Here is a 20118-nt window from a genome sequence, read left to right on the forward strand (position 1 = left end):
AAGCAGGTAAGGACTCTGGGAAATGCTTAACTCAGGAGGCTCTCCAGAAGCAGTGACATGTCCCTCCCTCAGTTCTTAGGCAAAGGCAAGGCCAGACAGCTCTGTGCACTGCCTCTACCAGCAGGTGCCGACCCTACAGCTCCCACTAGCTGCAGTTCCCAACCAATGGGTGCTGCAGAGTCAGCGCTATGGGAGGATGCAATATGGAGCCCCTTCACCACGAGCCTTCTTACGAGCTGAGGGATGTAACTGCTTCAAGGGAATCAGGCAGAGCCAGGAAGGAAACCTGCCATCCCTCCCAATGGCACCCACAGGCTTCCCCCCTCACAAACACCTCCGTGCTGCTCCCTCCTCCCAGATTTGGTCTGGGGTATTCAATACAAGTTATGAACAGGTCATCTGTTAATTGCCATAATGTGATGACTGCCCATGCAATATGGGCTGATGGTCTCAACTCAGATGTTGAAATTACAGTTTGAATTCACCTGTGAAATATTAAGTTTTAAAGCATTCTTAGCTTTATGCAAGCAACTGAATTCCTGAGATGCCCAAGGAGCAAAGCAGAGCATTTTGTTTATCGTCTCTACTAACCTTGGATATATCAACAGATTTGCCGCTTTTTGCCAGCTCAATCTGTGGGTCTAAGTTCTTTGCGGTCCTGAGATACCGTCTGGCTTGTTCAAGATCATTCTGCTGTTTTGCTTTGACTGCTGCCTTCAAGTATTGCTTCTTTCTGTTCTCCAGAAATTCCAGTTGTTCACTTGCTGAAAAGAAGCGACTACATAAAAACACTCATCTGACATGACATGTCAATGCACCAAGTTCATTCTGTTTGATTTATACCAAAGAAAATGTCAAAGCCCAGTTACCAGCTGATGACACTTGCCTGTGTGTTTAATATGCAACAGTCACCATGATCAGTTCCACTTTCATTGTAGTACAAAAATAATACTAATTTCCAATTCTATGGCACCTTCCATCAAGGAATCCTATATTTACAAACCAATACATTTTTATTTAAAGCATTACAATAAACCTGTGAGATAGGTACAAATTATTGTCTCCATTTTACTGAAGTAGAAACAGAGGTTAAATGATTTGTGCAAAGCTACTCTAGAACTGGGAAAATCAGAAGCAGAATTGAATTTAAAACTCGAGCTGACTCTCAGTTCCATGTTTTATCTTCCAAATAACACCTGCTAATTAAGCAATGCTTTATCTGTATGTGTGCATGCGCGCACATTGTATACTTTCCCTGTACAAATACTCTTCTTCTCTCTCAACTTGTCAAACAAAGCAAACATATTGACCTCAATGACAAAAGAATAATTACTTCATTGGAAGGCATACTAAGACCACAACCATCACAGCTCATTCTTCTTCCTGCTTTTTTATACCCTGTTTATACTAATTCTTGGGTTACCTCTTCCCAACACTGAACAGCTGGAACTGCTGTAAGACTCAGAAAAGATTTACATAATCCGTGCACCAAATCCTACCTACTTTTTCCATGTTTTTCTTGACATAGGAGAAAGAAGCATGAAGTGAGCTGACGACCCTTTCCCCTCTACTCTTACACTATGCCCATTCACTACCATAATCAAATGTTATTATACAAGCTAGATACTTGCAGGAGGTAGTTTTCTGACCATACACAGAGCTGGCTGATGGCACTATTAACAGTAGAAGGAACATACCGAATGACATTTAGTCTCTGCCTCACAGAAAAGCTGGCAGCATCACTGTTATATGCACATTAGCCAGTCATCCAAATCCAAACCAATTAGACAGGCTTGTCTGCCCTGGTTTTAACTGAGCCAAAGCAGCCAGAACATGGTGTGCTCAGTGGGGTGTAGAGAAGGAAATCAGATCTTCATGAAAGCTCTGCAGACAGTGGCCTGAGCAAAAGCTTTCTACTCTCACCACCTTTGCTAGACTGAAGAGACCATGTATTATTTTAATATTTTAGTGAAAGTGAGAGGAACCCCAATTCCATAACTGACAAATTACAGCTGAGGGACTCCATTTAAATGTTCATTAACATTCCAACTATAGCAGCAAAAATAGGGAAGCCAAACTAATACAGATTCACATATTTTTAAGGCTTGAGGGATAATACTGATAATCTCTCTTGACCTCTTAGATGAAACGCACCATAGAATTTCACCCAAAAGATGATGATGAGAGTGAGAAATTCAGGAACACATCCTCACTCCCCAAAAGTCCTCTATACCACAAATGGCAAGAGGGGCCCTGTGAAAGTCATGCTTAGGTTTGAACAATCTACCAAATGTAGAATGAGAAAAGATTAGGCTTCTGGTTAAGGCTCAGCACTTGATATCAAGACACCTAGATGTCATTCCCACTAAATCACATGCTTACTGTGTAGCTTTATGCAAATCAAATGTTACCGCTTTTCTTCTGTTTCCTCAACAGTAAAATGAATACTGTACAGATAAGTTTATTGACTTGACAGAAAGTTAATAAGGATTAGGGATGTTAAATGGCATTTAATCTGATAATCAACTAGCCGATGGAATGTCCATCGACTAGTTGATTAAGGGAGGGAACTGCAGAGCCCCAGTGGGGTTAGCTCTCGGCTCTTAACACATTTAAAAAGCACAAATGCGGGGTGGGGCAAACGAGGCACGAGCTGGGAATCAGCTGATTCCCAGCTCATGCCCAGTCCCCCGCTATGTCTCTGCCTCCTGTCTCCCTGCGGAGATGGTGCTGGGGGAGGGAGAAGAACCAGCTTTTAAGCAGGCTCCCCCTAGCGCTGGCTCCAGCTCCCCCACACTTGCTGCCTCTCTCTGACAAGAGGCAGCAAGGGGAGGGGAGAAGTGACTAGTCCAGTCACTAATCAACCATCCGATAAGCAACTGCTATCAGTTAATCAACTAGTCAGGATGAATTCATTACAATTTGTGTACACTTTGAGATCCTCAAATGAAAAGAAGCAGACACTACTTCACTGCATTAGCTACTGTGAGACAGAGAAGACTGCATGTACAGGAGGCCCCCGAGATGCGACCACCCGAGTTCCAACCCCCACACTTACAATCATTTTTGTAAGTGTGGAAGGGGCCTGAAACCCCCAACTTATGTCCTCGGCCCGAATTTACAACAGCACACAGCGCCTACCATACATGCAAGTTCTAGTTACAACGCCCACGACTTGCGATGCTTCCTCCTGAACGAACCGTGTCACAAATCGGGGATCTCCTGTACTCAGCCGACTGTCTGGACTAGCAAACTGAACAAATTTGCGTGAATTCATTTTCAGTTTCATACTCAGCAGAGAGGCTTGAGAAAAGCATTATGAATCAATAAATGTATTGTATCAGAATCAATGAAGTATCATTTTTCTACCCACTTTGCCTCCCAGAAACAGAACTGCTCAAAAGATTTCGATCTGCCCTAAAGGAGTAAGGCTACTGCTGAAGTGAATCCGAGCCACATGTTCATGTCTACAGGCAGTATTTTTTCCCTAAAACTCTAAGAAAACATTAAGAATGTTTGATCCAAATGGAATGCTATGTGGATTTGGTGAGAGTGAACATCTCTTTATCCTTGCCAGCTAGAGAGAGATGCTGGTACTTGCCTGGTGCTGCAACTTTTTTCACACTCTCAGAAGAGTGGTCTTCCTGAGCTACAGCAGATGGCACCATAATTGGTTTAACAATTTGTGTTGGCTTCTCAGGCAGCTGAGCAGGCTTCTTGGCAACTGGGGCCTGTGTGGGAGGTTCATTCTAGCATGGCAAAAAGAACTAAATGTTAAACGCATAAAATCCAATACAAGGCTCAGGCAACTCAAAACATTAATGACACAGTGCACTACATCAGACTTCTGCTGTTACATTGTGAGTAGCAGAAGTCCCCAGCCAGCCACTTTAACTCTCAGTCTAAAAGTGATGTCATGCCAGGTTTGGCTGTTTGCTTGCACAAGAAACAGATTAAACATGGTAATTCAAAAGAGAGGCAAAGGCAGGAAATGAATTGTCATGATATTTTTCACTATTTAAAAATTACACTCCATTTGAAAATATGATACAAATTCATCAGTAGCATAATCAATCCAAAATCTTATGGTACGTATAGATTGCTAGACAGTATGTAAGCCCCAAGTGTCCTGGTGAGCATATAAAATTCTGAACCACCAAGGAAAACTTTTGAGTGTTAAAGGAGGAATAGCCACCATAGAAGCAGTTGTTCTGAACACAAAAAAACCACATATAAATGGATACAAGGAAATAATCAAGGAAAAAAAGCAAGTCAAACTATGGTCCTATAAAACCCTTTAAAACAATTCTAGGTCTTTCATATATGATGTATTGTTTGCAACTCACCTCATCAGGAGATCTCCCCACCTCTACACTCCCAGCTGATTCTTACTGTCTCTTCAAGAGACCAGAAACTTGTACTTTTCAGGCTTCCAGAAGAGAGTCATTTTATTACAGTACCTCCCAGGCTGGAAATCAATAGCTTTGTCTTCACCCACCAGAAAATGTGTCTTTAAAAAAATTATACATATTGGTAAGAAATTCAAACCTCCACCTCTTCATCTTCATCCTCTTTCTCTTCCAGGTTAGCCAGATGGTTGGCACTTTCCAGCACGGCAGCTATTGTACCATCACCATCTGTGGGTGTCACACCAGGAATGGGGGGGAATCCTAAGGAGACATGGTTCAAACAACCAAATAAAACAAAACCTGAATTTTACACAGGGATCCAAATCTTTCTATCACTACCTCCTGAAGTACTGCCACTACTGTTTGAACAAGCTCAATGGTTCTGAAATTATTTATCATCATCTAACAGCTTAACACTATGAAAATCTTTTCCACATAACTTTAGAATTCAATGCCTCATGAATCACAAAAGGCAGAAGAGACAAACACTATGAAATTAAAATAAATTAATTAATTAATGGAGATTGCCTATCTCCTAGAACTGGAAGGGACCTTGAAAGGTCATCGAGTCCAGTCCCCTGCCTTCACAGCAGGACCAAGTACCATCCCTGACAAATTTTTGCCCCAAATCCCTAAATGGCCTCTTCAAGGGTTGAACTCACAACCCTGGATTTAGCAGGCCAATGCTCAAACCACTGAGCTATCCCTCCCCCCCGTCCATATGAACTATTTGAAAACTTCCCAAGTGGTATTAAACATTCCCAGCAATAATAATTCACAAACTGCTGGACTGTCAAACACGCACTGATTTCTAGCTGCAGGGTGCTTTTTTATTTTTTTTTTTTTAAACACTCAGGATTACAACTGAACAGTCAACCCTGATTTGTGTAATCTCTGATCCCTGTTATGCCTTGTTTCCCAAAGAGGTATTAGTGTGTGTACTCTCCGGGAACATCAGCGCAATGCTACATCCCACTGCAACTCAGTAGTTTCAGCAAAAGCAGCACCACAGTAGTTAAGAAATGTTAAACTCATTACAAAATAATTTTCTGTCCTTTTGAAGGTAGTGAAAAGCTTTGCTAATGGGAGACAAGGTCTTTAATTTCTAAGTCACCAGTTCAAATCCACCTGGGTCAGTAGTGACCCAGAATTACCACTATAAGATGGCTGCTTGGTGGCATTCACATTGATAAAACCATTCTTGTTATTACTCTTAGCAAACAAGCCAAGGACTGACTATGACCAAACTTATCCCCTAGATAGCTAGTCCAGAGCACAGGGAAGATTTGAGGTATATTGTAGAACAGACTGTGCAGCACCTGATTCATGACTACACAGAGGATTTTGCCTCCAAAGCTATTGTGTCTGGCACCTATGAAAATTGAGATTCAGTGAAATGTATACAAATATCCTTTGCTTCTAACACAACATTGCTGATTTCAGTGGGTATCTAATACTTAGCTTTTCATGTATAAGTAACATATGGCCTTAAAAATCTTGTTTGGAAAACATTTACGTAGCCAAGATGTTTGAAGAACTTTAGGAATGATGTTACTTTCCCACTGATTTATATACATAGCAGTTTCCTCTTAAAGGCACTGACATTTACCAGGAAGCAGGCCGTGTTTTACAAATTCTGTTTGGGTTTATTTTTTTAAAACACATTAAACCATCAAAATCACTAAAAAAACCTGACAAGGATTTAAATAGGCTGCAGTGCCAAGTACATCCCATGGAAAGAGAAAGCTGGGCATGGTGATCAAAGGCATGATACCATGGAGTTCAGATACACAGTGATGATAGGGGATATAGAATAGTTGAAGTTAGAGACAGAGAATTCCATTTGGCCACATTATCCATCCCCTTATGAATGCAGGATCATTCCTTACACTAACTAAAGAGAACAGAAAAAGGAAGTGTGGCTTAGCTCTCAGTTCTATTTCTGGCCCTGCCACTGATTTTTAATGTGACCATGCCTGATCACTTTGCTTTCATGCCTTAATTTCCTGAACAAAGTAACCATGACAACACTGGCCTTCCTCATAGGGTTGTTGCAAGGTATATTTAATAGGTGTAAATACACTTATGCCTACTGTAGAACTGGAAATACCTGCTAGAACATCTCCAGGGATTTCACAACTCCCTGCAAATGAACTAAGAGCAAATATTCCCAGTTTTTCCTCTCCTTCAAGCTGGGCTGGTGAATGGGATAGGGAGCAACTGCTCACACGCATTGTTAAATCATGCTCTCCAACATGTCTGAGTAGGGCCAGCTGGAGCACTGTTCAAATGCTCACACTTCCTAAAAGACAAGATCAATGGCCAAGAATATGCAGCCATGTGAAAAAGGTAGCAAGCATAGAAAGCAATTCTAAAGCATATTCTTCAATGCTGTCATACAGCCAAACCAGCCTCCTCAATATGGAACAGGAAGAAAAGCTCAATGGACTATTGAAGCAATACTGCCAGAAGTCCTCTGGGGCTTAAATAATGGAAATGTTGGTGATAGGGTATATCAGAGAACACTTACCAGGGGGAACTGGTAACTCAGCAAAATTCACTTTTCTCCCTGCTTTGTGGGTTCTTATGGCATCTTGGTATTGCTGTAATCAGAGATGCTGGTTAGGCATAGGCTGGACTTACCTATTGTTAAGTTAGCAGTCATTTCATGCTTAAACTAAGAAAAATTTGTGCAGAATATACAGTATTGTGCTATAAAGTCATGTGCTGCTTTCCAAGTTCTTTGTGCACTGCAGGTTTTCTAAACAGACATGACTTTCTTGCACTTACTGCCAGGACCTGCATGGGTCTTGAGGGAAGCTGCAGAAGCTACAAATGCAGACAGAGAACAAAGTGTCTCATCTTTCTTTCTAGTGGCTTCACCACGTCCTTGGCCAGTAGTCCCCAAGTTGTATTGTTATCCCTTGAACCTTCAGGGGCCATGCCCTGGGTCAGCCCCCATGAAGGGCAGGAAACAAGTGCCACCCATATCTGCTCCTAGTTCTACCCGCAGTCCTTCCCCTGCCCCCATCCTCATAGGCCTGCCCCACAGCCACAGTCCCTCTTTGCTTCCAGGCCAGCTCTACCTCCTAAACCCAACTCCTTCCCCATCCTCAGCTCTGCACACAGCCCACATTCCTCTTCTGAGGAATCCTTGGTTGTGCAGCATTTGGGGGAGGAGGGGATGTGCAGAGAGATTCCATTACTGGTAAGGGGGACATGACAATAAGTGCCCTAGGCAATGAGCCTTTCCCTTACATTCACCAAAAAACACATTACAAAATAAGAGATTTCCCGGCAGAAGCGTGTCCACAAAAAGCTTCAGAATTCTAAGGACAGGATAATTCAACATAATTTTTCAGTCCAGTCTTTTTTCTTTTTGGTGAGCCTTCAATTCTGCACCAACCATTGCACATACAACAGCGACCACTTAGATTTTTATGTCTCTGTGTTCAAGCCCACGGAAATGGGAGAGTAGAGTCTTAGGTCCCTTGATTTCTACAAGTGCACACATTAACTGCTTATGTCTCACCGAGCCTCGTACAAATTGCGTGACATACATTAGATGCGTTAGGGGACTGACGCACCGACCTTCATAGGAGCCTCACCATCTTCTGCAGTGGCACACAAGCAGCAGCATCAAAAAGGTTACAATGGATTGAGAGTCTACTATGCTGCTGAGGAGTCTAAACATTATGTTTTAAAGATCCTCTTCTCACATTCTCAGACTCCTGTAAACCTTACATTCTATAGGCAGTTTAAGTTCCTATTCAGAGGAAACCTTGTAAAAACCAAGGTTCTACTTGGAGGAATAAAATGCCATGTTATGCACAATTTATAAAGCATTTAATTGACAGAAGTGCTACGCAGAAAAGAGCATCAGCTTAACAATTTCAGCTCATTGCAACTGACAGGAAGACACACATCAAATATTTAAACACTTTGTTGGCCAACTCCAGGGCAATGAACTCATATACCTTTTCTGAAGTTAAGCTACTTGCTGTGCTTCATTTTACCTGGGCTATCCTCTCGTGCATCCTGCCTTTCCGATCATCTCCACTTGCTTTGGCCTGTGCCGCTGCAGATCTGTATTTTTCCAATCTCTGTTGCAAAGCTTCCAGCACAGTTTTTGGCTGCAGAGGAGAGACTGAAATAATATAAACAATAAAATGCCACATAATTGAAACTTCAGAACATGTGCCAGCTGCCTCCATTCCACACCATCCCCAATCTCTTGCAGAGCCAGACACAGAACTGGAACCCTACACAGAGCTTTATTACTAAGAGTTAAACTTCTTTATTCATAAAGAAGTTATGTGCAGTGCACGTCCCCATGAGAGCTCCGCTGTAGGCATGCTTGTGTCCCTGTGCTGCTGATCAGAGAATTTTGGTAGCATGGTCTGTCGTGCCTGCACATGACCATCTCTCCTTGTGTCCTGACACAAGGCTAGCCATCGCATGTGGGCTAACCTTCCTCAGTTCCTTCTATACCAGAAAGTTATTGGATTAGAGGTCCAAAGTAGAGGTGAGGAAGGTGGGTTGTGAATCAGCCATAGCGGCACCCATCTCAATGAACCATCATTACTGAACAGGTGAACAACAACTTCTTTGAGTATTGTTCTTGGCGATGGTTTCACTGTAGAGGACTCCTTAGCAGTACCTGTATAGGAGGGCTGGGACTTCAGAATCGGGTTAGTTACAGGTGACAGTACTGTGGAGCCAAAGACAGTATTGGAGGCAGAGTCCTAGGTCATAACATAATGTTCTATGAAGGTGTGGACAGATGCCCATATTGCTGCTCCACCGATCTCTGAGATAGGGACATTCTTCAAAAAGGCAAGCAATGAGGAGACTGACCTTGTTGAATGTGTATGAATAGCACACTGCTAACTTGGCAACATTGTCAGTTACAGATTGAGGTCCAATTGGAGAGCCTTTGGGCTGATATTGCCAAGCCCATGGATCTTTCCACAAAGGAGAGTAAAAATCTGTGGGGCTTCCTAAAGGTCTTCATTCTATCTAGGTAAAAGGTGAGGGGCCCCCCTGACATCTTGGGTATGTAATATAGCTTCTCTGGTGTCTCAGTGAGGCTTAGAATAAAAGGTTGGAAGAAGATTAAATTGGTTCATATGAAACAGGGAGGCTAACCTCAGGGTGAATTCATTCATTCATCTCAGGGTTGAATTTTGGATGTGGTCTGAATGTAACCTCATCCCAAAAGAATATAGGGGGTGGGGAGGAAGTGCCACTATTTCTCCCATTATCTTGGCCAAAGTAATCCCAAGCAGGAAGGCCATTTTTACTGAGGTAAGCTGCAACAGGGTCGTGACTCACTGCAACAGTGCCTCCTGCTGGTCTCCTTCAGAATTAGCTCTTCAACCTTCAAACGCCTTCTGCTGGCCAGTGCATTACCCTCAGTTATTTGCCTTCAACGTTGGATCAGGCTCCATGAGCCTCCCAGACCATGGTGCCCTTTCCTCACAGTACTGCTCCACAGCAGTGTCCTTCCACTCCAGGGTCCTCCCCTCCCGTGCAACTCCAACTCCTTATAATCCCCCCTTGCTTCAGTGCCCCACTGCAAGGGGCAAACTGCAATTTGACACAACCACTCATTAATAAGGGGGTGGATCTGTTACCCTGACTTTCTCTCTGCAGCCCTTGTAGCCTCAGGCCTTGAAAGCAAGGCATCCACCTGAGTGTATACCTGGCCAGAGCTCCCCAGCTTTGCCTGCCTTGCCCCACCTCTTCTCTGCATCAAGTACCCTTCTAGCCTACCGGCAGCCAGGTCCTTGCTCCACAGCTAGAGTAAGAGTTCCTCTCCAGGAACCCTTATTTATACATCTCCTGCTGGGCCCTAATTGGCTGCTATATGCCGCAGCTGCTTGCTTCATAGCCCCAGACCTCTCCCAGGGAGCATGGTGACTGGCCTGTTACATAAGTGAACAGGTGGGCATGGGTTTAAAGAGATGCCTGGTCAATCCTTTCAGTACCAGATTAAAGTCCCACATAACACAGGGAAGCTGTGTTTGCAGAAAGACACTTATTGAACCTTTTTAGGGTCAGTACATAGTCTAAGATGAGTGGAAGAGTCACAGAGGTCATGGAGATTTGACTGAGACTGTCCATCACTATGTTCTGTGTAGCTGGGAGGTAAGCCGCTGGCAGTGTGACACTGAAGGAGAAACACCAGTTCCATAGTCTTTGCAAGGAAATTTTGGGGGAGACAGACTCCTCTTTGTCAATTTATGTAGAGCATACGCGCAATGTTGTCTGTTAGTACTTTTGTGTGACGCTTTTATCAGTGGCAGGAAGTAGACGCAGACATTCCTGATCTCTTTCAGTCAAGGATGTTGACATAGAGGGATAACTTAACAGGTAACCATTTTCCTTGTGTTGGACAGTCATTTACATGTATGTCCCACCCTATGAGCAATGCACTGGAAATGAGAAGCAACTACAGAGTTTTTGCTCAAAAGGGATCCCTCGTTGGCTTTGTCTTTCCACTGTTCTAGGGAGATTCTGACCCTTCTGGGTAGTGACAGGGATTTGTTTAATCTCTTCCTGTTTGCTCTGTAAACCAAGCTGAACCACTTCTGAAGGTACTGCATGTGAAGCCCAGCATGAGATATTACCACTGTGCCCCTGCCACATTCCCCAAAAGTTGTGGGAAATGTCTGTCTAATATTTGAGGGCTGCTTTGAATGGTCTCTGCTAGTCAGAGAGAGAGAGAGAGAGAGAGAGAGAGAGAGAGAAGACCTGTGCTGAGATAGGAAGACTTTGTCCCACAGAGTGTCGAGGTCTGTCCCTATAAACTCCAGGTGCTACAGTGGAGTGAGGGTTGATTTCTGGGCATTCATCTGCAGGCCCAGTTCTGTAAACAAGCAAATAGTAGCACTGATGTCTCAGTGAGTCCAAGTCTTGGAGAGACAGAGCTCTGAGCAGGCAATTGTTTAGATCATAGGTTCCCAAACTGGGGGGTGGGGAAGCATGAAGAAATTCCTGGGGGGTGGGGGAAGAGGAGGGGAGCTTCAAAAATCAAAAATGATGCTGAAAAGTTTGGGAACCACTAGTTTAGATAAAGATTGATCATGATTCCTTGGAAGTATAAGTGGCCACCTCTGTAGAGGAAAAACTTGGAAAATACTTTTGGGACTGATATCCGTATAGGGTGCTCCCCTTCGGGTTAACTGTCTTGTCCCAGAGTGACTCTAAGAATTCGTCTGAGAGTCAGTATGACTGAGATATGAAAATATGCATCCTAAAGTTTGAGAGCCAAAAATCAGTCTCCCTGTTTCAAAGCTGGAGGGTGGAAAGAGGCTTCGCTCTGCCTCTGCCTTCACCAAAATTTCTTAGCACCTAATGGCCAGAAACTAGCCAATGGGAGCTGAGGGATTTTGCTGGGGCAAGGACAGCGTGCAAATTCTCCCATCCTTCCCAAGTTTGCAGAGCAATTAGCAGTCAGCTGTTTAAAACAGCGAGAGCTGCTGTGTAGTAAAGGTGCCTGTGAGGTGGCCACGGGCCAGATCCAGCAGCTAGCTGACTCGTGCCCACCCCTGGACTAAGGACTAAAATCTCCTCTTTTGTCTCAATGTGTAGATGCCCAGCAAATAGAGAGTGGCCCAAGAATCTCTCAGAGAGTGAAGGAAAACGCTGGTTTTCTCAGTGAAAACCTGATTGCACAAAAGATTTTAGACAGTTGCCTGCACCTCCTTTGTGAATTAGCATAAACTCATGAAAATTGCCCTCTCCCTCAGTGTGGAGAAAGACAAGCACAGCTCCCCCACAACCACCACCACCACCCCGCATTAAGAAGTGCACCAAATGAGTTTAGGAATACACAGAGAATGAGTTTATTAACTAAAAAGGGTAAATTTTAAATGATTATAAGAGATAGCATACAGATCAAAGTAGATTACTAAGCAAATAAAACAAGCAAACTAAGCTTAATATACTGGAATGCAAGCTACAAGTAATTTTTCACCCTAAGTGTTGTTTCAAGCAGACTGCAAAGTTTCTTGAAAGTAAACAGCAATGCTTGCAGCTTAAATCTTTAGGATTCCTTTTAAAGGCTAATTTTTCCTCATCTAGGCTCATCCCTGTCCCTCCCCCAGCTTAGTCTCTTTGTTTCTTCAGGTATATTCAGCAGGCTTTACATTATGTTGGGAATCTTTTTGCTAGCCTCTCCCTTTCCAGTGGAAAAGTACCAGCAGTGTCCAGATGGTTATTTCATACCAGATGACACCACCACATGATCTTGCTTTATTAAAGCAATCATGAGCCAAGGCTGATTTGTAATGTCCCCAGGAAGAAACTCTGGGACCACTGAAGATCAAACATCTTCAAAGACCCATTATCTTTCCTAATGGCCAATCCAGGCTGATTGCTTACTGTCTGGTGGACATTCCCCATGTGTAACCACAGTTGTAACTGTTACATAGCCAATATTTCTAATTCTAGATACAGAAGTGATACACACATACAAATTGGATAATCTCATTCAGTAATTTAAAACCTTTCCAAGGATCTCTCAAGACACATCTTGCATCAAATATATCTGATTTATTCCACATTCATACCATTAGCATATTTCTAAGACTATGCGGTGTAACATCACAATGTACGTTTATTATCCACTCCAGGAGCATCCCCATAAGTCCTGCCAATCGTGACAATCCCAGAGACAATGGCTGAAAAGTCTTATTTTACAAATCCTACCTGAGGCTTCATGGCCTTGAGGTTCCAACGTTGTGAGGAGGTGAGAATTTTCAACGGGAACAGATGCCGTCTGTTTTGATGGAACTTGTGTCTTTTTCAGACTTTCAAGATCTGTGAGAGAAGAGGCAATTTTAAAATCTACATTAGGTAGGAATTTTTGGCATATAGCAGAGAGTTCTATGATTTACTTCCACAGAAGGATAAATAACCACACCTGTTAAGATATTCCAGCTCTGTCAGTGCCCAACACTGGATGCTTTAAAAGGTAATCTCCCCCCATTATTCCCCAAATGTTATATTTACTTATAAATTATTATGCTACAGGGACAAATGTTCTTCTGCCTCCAGCCAGTGATCATCTTATACCCTAAGGATTCACATCTTTTATTTTTATCTTAGCTACTGTAACTACAGATGTTTTTCATAATTAAATACATGTCTGATTATGTTTCTGAATTTTACTAAGCTTCCTCAACAACATCCTACAGCACTGAGTTCTACAGATCAAGTGTTACGGGAGTATGATTTATCCTGTTTGTCTGCTGCAGGACTGGAATATTTTAACCATGTTTGTTTCAGGATCAGAAATTTCTACTAATCCTAAAAGCAAGGGTTATTGTCCATCCAAATGTGTGTAACTGTCAGATCATGTGATAGATTTTAAAAGTGACACCATTCTGATTAGTGTCTTGTTCTCATTTCTCCTGCCACTAAAATCTACAATAATTATGATATTACAACTGATATAAATTGGAACCCGTAATTCTGAGAAGTGTGAAAATAGTTTATGCCAGTGGTGGGGAACTTTTTTTGGATCAGGGCTGCGGACATGGCTCCCAACTGAGAAGGGAAAAGACACTCCCCACATACCAGAGCCTTAGAAGGCCCAGGCTAGTAGATTTTGTGAGCTCCAACCCTGAGGGGGACAACAGCACCAGCGCAGGCTCTCCAATGAGCCTGGTGCCTCAAGGGCCAGATCCAAGCCAACTGTGCCGCATCTGGCCCCCAGGCCTTAGATTCTCCACCCCAGGTATATGCACTAAATCATTTGTTTTAGCTATTACCTTAAGAGCAGCCAATAAATTTAGGTAAAAAAAAAATCAAGTGTTGTGGCAGAGGGGAGATGGAAATAAAGATGAATTTCAGAAGAGAAGTTTTAAAAAAGGAAGGAACATATTGCGAGCTGTCACTTAAATCAGTGTTTCTATTACTCAGAAGGTTCTCTCACAATGGAAAACCATGCAATCCTGCAAGGATGGATGTTTCCTGCTATGTGTAGGCAAGTAAAAAACATTCAGGTTTCTACATGTCTTTTTTTTTAATGCTCAAAAGATACAGGAGGACTTGAAGGCAGGGTCTCTCATACGGGGCTGCAAAACTTTATTTGGCGTGAGTATAATTTATGGACACCAGAATGGAAGACATCTAGCAGGAGATAACCAAGCCACTGAAGTGAACAGATTTAAGAGAAGGAAAGGGAGGAAAAGGGTTAGTGGAAACAAGGAAAGATTCAGTACTAAGAATGTAAATTCCTATTCCTCAGGGTAGGGTGGGGTATGCGAAAGACATACAAAGTGGAGGGGGCAAAATCAAGCAGCTGCACCCACTGAACTACAGTAAGTTCATCATCATCTAGGCTCATTCATCTTGTTCCAGTACTGCTCTCTCATATAGCCATGATGATAATGCATGGAATGTCTGGAATCAGGACTGATAGGGAAGGTGTCCACAAGAGGCTCTTTGGTCCACAATATGGAGTTCAAGAACCACCACACATTGTGAAGCTGGGATTCTCAGCACTCACTTCTGATCCAGACAGTTCAAGAAAGTGATTTTAAAATGAACACTGGTGCTTCAATTCATTATGCCCGTTTGTTACTAGAAAAGTCTAGTTGTTAGAAATCTCCATCTAACAAACTCTTCTGCTCTTACCTTGTGGAGCTGGGGGCATATCCTGGAGGTCTACTGGCTGTCCACTGTCCAATGCCTCTAAGACCATTGTAAATTTCTATTTAAAAAAAAAAAAAAAACAGAAAAATAAAGCCAAAGGAGACTTATGTGTTCAGAAACTATCTGTGATTATTTGGATCAACCAGGTAATCCTTCAAAAGATTTAACAAACCTGCAGCACAGAGAGCATTTGCGAGGATTCAGACTCCTAACACAGAAGCTTGATTTGTGAATACCATACCTTGCCAGTCTTCATATATTCTTTTGCCTTCTCTAGATCTCCTTGCTGTTTGGCTTTCAGAGCTGCCAATTTATACTCTTTCTGTCTTGTAACCAAAAGTGCCCGTGTGCTCGTGTTTAGGGAATCTGCAGAAGAATGAAATCAAGACTTATACAAGCACTCGATATCTGCATCCTTTGACATTCTCCTACACACCAAGATCCCTTATTTCCGAATAGCTTTGATTGACATTCATATTATGTAGAGTAGATTCGTTCCAGGAACATCCCCCATAAGTCCTGCCAATCGTGGCAATCCCAGTGACAATGGCTGAAAACAATACTGTGCAATTCCATGGTGCCTTCATTAAGAGCACAAAGCTCTTTAAAACAGTGAATTTTGCCTCACAGCTCCTCTGTAAGCAGGTAAGCTTTGCCATGATTTATCAACTACGAAACTGAGGCATGGAGACCATTAATGAGACATGAATAGATGCCTGAGAAGAAGGAACCTTTGGGTAGTCTACATCCTGTGACTCTAGTATAACTTTACAATGAAATCTGGGCGTCAGATCTCCCAAGTTCTACTCCTGACTGCAAAACTGACTCAATTGTGTGACCCCTGAGAAAGCTACAAAAGCGTAATGTATTATTGAATCATAACCTGGCTAGGAAGATGCATGCTCCATGGAAGACTGGCATGTTGTAATTACTTACCATCTTGTAATATGGTACCCATTTCCACGACAGAAGTAGCAGCAGCATGACCTTGTAGAGAGGCTGGCCCCAGAGACAATTTCATATCATGAACAGGCTCATGGTCTGTAGAGGATTTCACTTTCTCCTTGGGTACTATCTTAGCTGGGTCATCTAAACTTTCTGGCACAGCTCCTGTGCCTTGAGACATGGGACTAGAGCTTCTTCCTGAGGCTACAGGAGGCGGAATTTCTTCCTCATTGACCTTTTTGCCCTTCTTCATTGCAGCCAGCATGGTTTCCAGTGTCTAGTAAAAATTGAGAAGAGGTCAACAGCTACTGACATTTCCATCACATACACATCATTCACAACTCAGTCAACTCCTCTCCTTATTTACAACAGGAACTTCCTCGTCATTCTTTTAGACAGCTTCTAAATATGTCTACCATTAATATTTCCTTCCTCTAATTTTTTGGTCACATGGGAGTCTTAATGCTTGTAAAAAGATGCCTGATTGACAAAGCAGTACACTGCAATTTTTCTCTATAGAGCAAATAATCAACAGTGTTAGAACATAAGAACAGCCATACTGGGTCAGAGCAAAAGTTCAATTAGCCCAGTATCCTGTCTGCCGACAGTGGCCAATACCAGATGCCCCAGAGGGAGGGATCATAACAGGTAATCCTCACATGATCCCTCCCCTGTCACCCATTTCTAGACAAACAGAAACTAAGGACACCATTCCTACCCAACCTGGCTAATAGACATTGATGGACCTAACCTTTATGACTCTATCTAGCTTTTTTTGGAACCCTGTTAAAGTCCTAGCCTTCACCACATCCTCTGGCAAGGAGTTCCACAGGTTGACTATGTGCTGAGTGAAGAAAAACTTCCTTTTGTTTGTTTTAAACCTGCTGCCTATTAAGTTCATTTGGTGACCCCTAGTTCTTATAATGTGGGAATAATAAATAACTTTTCCTTATTCACTTTTTCCATACCAGTCATGATTTAAAGACCTCTATCATATCCCCCCTTAGTCTCCTCTTTTCTAAGTTGAAAAGTTGAAGTCTTTTTAATCTCTCTTCATATGGGACCCATTCCAAACCCTTTTGTTGCTCTTTTATGAACCTTTTCCAACGCCAATATATCTTTTTTGAGATGAGTCGATCACATCTTCAAGCATCATTTAAGATGTGGGTGTACCATGGTTCTATAAAGATGCAATAAGATATTTTCTGTCTTATTCTCTATCCCTTTTTTAATGATTCCTAACATTCTATTTGCTTTTTTGACTGCCACTGCACACTGAGTGGATGTTTTTGACTGCCACTGCACACTGAGTGGATGTTTTCAGAGAACTTTCCACAATGACTCCAAGATCTCTCTCACGAGTAGTTGTAGCTAATCCCCATCATATTGTACATATAGTTGGGATTATTTTTTCCAGTGTGCATTATCTTACATTTATCAACATTAAATTTAATTTGCCATTTTGTTGCCCAATCACTTAGTTTGGTGAGATCTTTTCGAAGCTCTTCACAATCTGCTTTGGTCTTAATTATCTTAAGCAGTTTGGTATTATCTGCAAATTTTGCCACCTCACTGTTTACCCCTTTCTCTAAATCATTAATAAATAAGTTGAATAGGATTGGTCCCAGGACAGACTCTTGGGGAACACCACTAGTTACCTCTCTCCACTCTGAAAACCTACCATTTATTCCTACCCTTTGTTTCCTGTCTTTTAACCAATTAGCAATCCATGAAAGGACTTCCCTCTTATCCCGTGACAACTTACTTTACTTAAGAACTTTTGGTGAGGGACCTTTGTCAAAGGCTTTCTGGAAATCTAAGTTTACTATATCCACTGGATCCCCCTTAACCACGTTTGTAGACCCCCTCAAAGAATTCTAGCAGATTAGTAAGGCATGATTTCCCTTTACAGAAACGATGTTAACTTCCCCCCAACAAATTATGTTCATCTATGTGTCTGACAATTATATTCTTTACTATAGTTTCAACTAATTTGCTCGGTAATTATGTTAGACTTACTGGTCTGTAATTGCCAGGATCACCCCTAAAGCCCAATATTTCAAAAGGACTGTAGGAGTGAAAAAAGTGGAGAAGCCAAATGAATACTTTGCTTCAGTCTTCATGGCTGAGGATGTTGGGGAGATTCCCAAACCTGAGCCATTCTTTTTAGGTGACAGATCTGAGGATTTGTCCCAGATTAGAGGTGGTTTTGGAACAAATTGATAAACTTAACAGTAACAAGTCACCAGGACCAGACAGCATGCACCCAAGAGTTCTGAAAGAACTCAAATGGGAAATTGCAGAACTAGTTGAAATCCCCCACTATTATCAAGTTTTTTAATTTCACAGCCTCTCTAATCTCCCTTAACATTTTATAGTCACTATCACTGTCCTAATCAGGTAGTTGATAATATATCCATACTGCTATATTCTTATTATTAGAGCATGGAATTACTATCCTTAGAGATTCTATGGAACATTTTGGCTCATTTAAAATTTTTACTTGATTCTATATTTTCGTTCATGTATGGTACACATTTTCTTTCATATATAATACAAGCTTCCTCTGTGTCACCCTAGCAATGTATCACAACATACATGGTGGTAGAGGATCCTACTTCTAAGAGCGAGAAGACAAGTCTATCTATGGCCCAATCATTCCTTTGTAACTCAGACTTCTAAAAAATGAGTTATTCAGTGCCTACTAGTTTTTGTAGCAAGTACAGGTATATTTTAAACACAATGTTCAGAGTGGTATCTTAATCCAAGCGCAGATCTCTCTTCAGCAGATCTGGAACGAGTTCAACTAACTCATTTCACATATCCCAGGCAACCGTCAAATGATAACAGCCAGAAGTGGATTTAAACCAGCAATTGAGAGATGAAAGGCCCCTGCTCCTATTTCCAAACTCATGAGCTACATAGTTGCCTTGCTAAGTAACTGTAGCCAGACATGAACACCCCCCCCCCCGTAACATCCATTTTTGTTTGCCTGGAAGCATACAGGGCACACAGAGCAGTAAAATCAGCAGTCTTTGAAGCCTTGACAGGAGGCCCGGATATGCTAGCTCACAAGTGACCCTGGACAACTGTAAGCAGAGATAAGAGGGTGGTCGAACTAATTGCTGACCAAGAGGCTACCGAGGAGTGCCCTTGACTGAAACCCATATTGATATGATCACACACTCGTCCGGGGGGGAGGAATCTCCCGCCCAGCAAAGAATGTCCAGTACTCCTAATTTAGTTCTCTCTCTCTTACAAGTGTAAATTATTTGAAACTCCCTTGTAAGAACTGGCGCCACAAAGACGGACCAGTACAATTTGCCATCTTAGATGAGAAAGAGAATACGGGCCCCTATGGGTATAAAGATGGGTCCAGCAGCCCACTCACTCTGAGCATTGATCTGCCATCTACCTGCTGGCCGGGTTATGTGTTTGACCTCCCGAGGTTCCATGGGGACGCTCACCTCGTATTTGTCTTTCCGAGGAATTGAGGGACCGACCCTGGCCTGACACGCTGGAGTCGAGAGGCACAGAAGGGGGTAAAAATTGTACCTGTCTGTGTCCTTTGTTTAAGTATATACATAGTATTAGAGCTCTTTAAAGATTAAGCTGTCACTTGGTACCATTATTTCCTATCTTCCTTTTCCTTTGTAACCATTTTAAGATCTGTATTTGCTAGCAGTTAAGAAGTAGAGCAATAGCCATTGTAACCACATGCTCTATAAGCCTTTTTAATAAACCTGTAACTGGTTAAGTTTTAACCTGACTCCTTCGGTTGCTGTAACACAACCAAGTGCAATTTAAAAAGAACTCCAGCTGGTCATAAGGGAAAGATACAGGCAGAGCTGGGCATTTGGATTGTGTCGCTTCCAGGGGACAGATCCGTTGGGGCATCTCTCAGCCTTCACTAGGCTGCCCGCTGCGAAGGGATCATGTATCCTAGCAGTCAAAGTCTGAGGTGTAATAAGCTCTCCCTGTAAACTCTGGGGCATCTGTCAGCCCGTTGGCTGCCCACCACGAAGGGACCCGGTCCTAGCAGTCAAAGACACGGATGTTAAACTTCTCGGGGCACTCGTCGATCTTCCCTAAGGCCGCC

The 20118-nt window shown here is 42.5% G+C and overlaps 1 protein-coding gene across 2 annotated transcripts in view; it reads right to left on the reverse strand.

Moving 5' to 3' along the window:
• Positions 1–20118, reverse strand: part of CC2D1B (coiled-coil and C2 domain containing 1B) — a 66792-nt gene that overhangs the window by 24120 nt on the left and 22554 nt on the right. The window contains exons 7-15 of one of the 2 annotated variants that reach the window (XM_075935974.1): positions 16011–16296; positions 15316–15440; positions 15057–15132; positions 13125–13235; positions 8426–8556; positions 6940–7012; positions 4555–4670; positions 3602–3749; positions 592–764 (exon numbers count right to left, since the gene is read on the reverse strand). In XM_075935974.1, the coding sequence (XP_075792089.1) occupies positions 592–764; positions 3602–3749; positions 4555–4670; positions 6940–7012; positions 8426–8556; positions 13125–13235; positions 15057–15132; positions 15316–15440; positions 16011–16296 (1239 nt within the window). Of the gene's footprint in view, positions 1–591; positions 765–3601; positions 3750–4548; positions 4671–6939; positions 7013–8425; positions 8557–13124; positions 13236–15056; positions 15133–15315; positions 15441–16010; positions 16297–20118 lie in introns of both variants that reach the window. The other variant, XM_006126406.4, reaches the window with a different exon arrangement.

The sequence above is a fragment of the Pelodiscus sinensis genome, chromosome 9, assembly GCF_049634645.1.
Source record: "Pelodiscus sinensis isolate JC-2024 chromosome 9, ASM4963464v1, whole genome shotgun sequence".
Classification (NCBI taxonomy): domain Eukaryota; kingdom Metazoa; phylum Chordata; order Testudines; family Trionychidae; genus Pelodiscus; species Pelodiscus sinensis.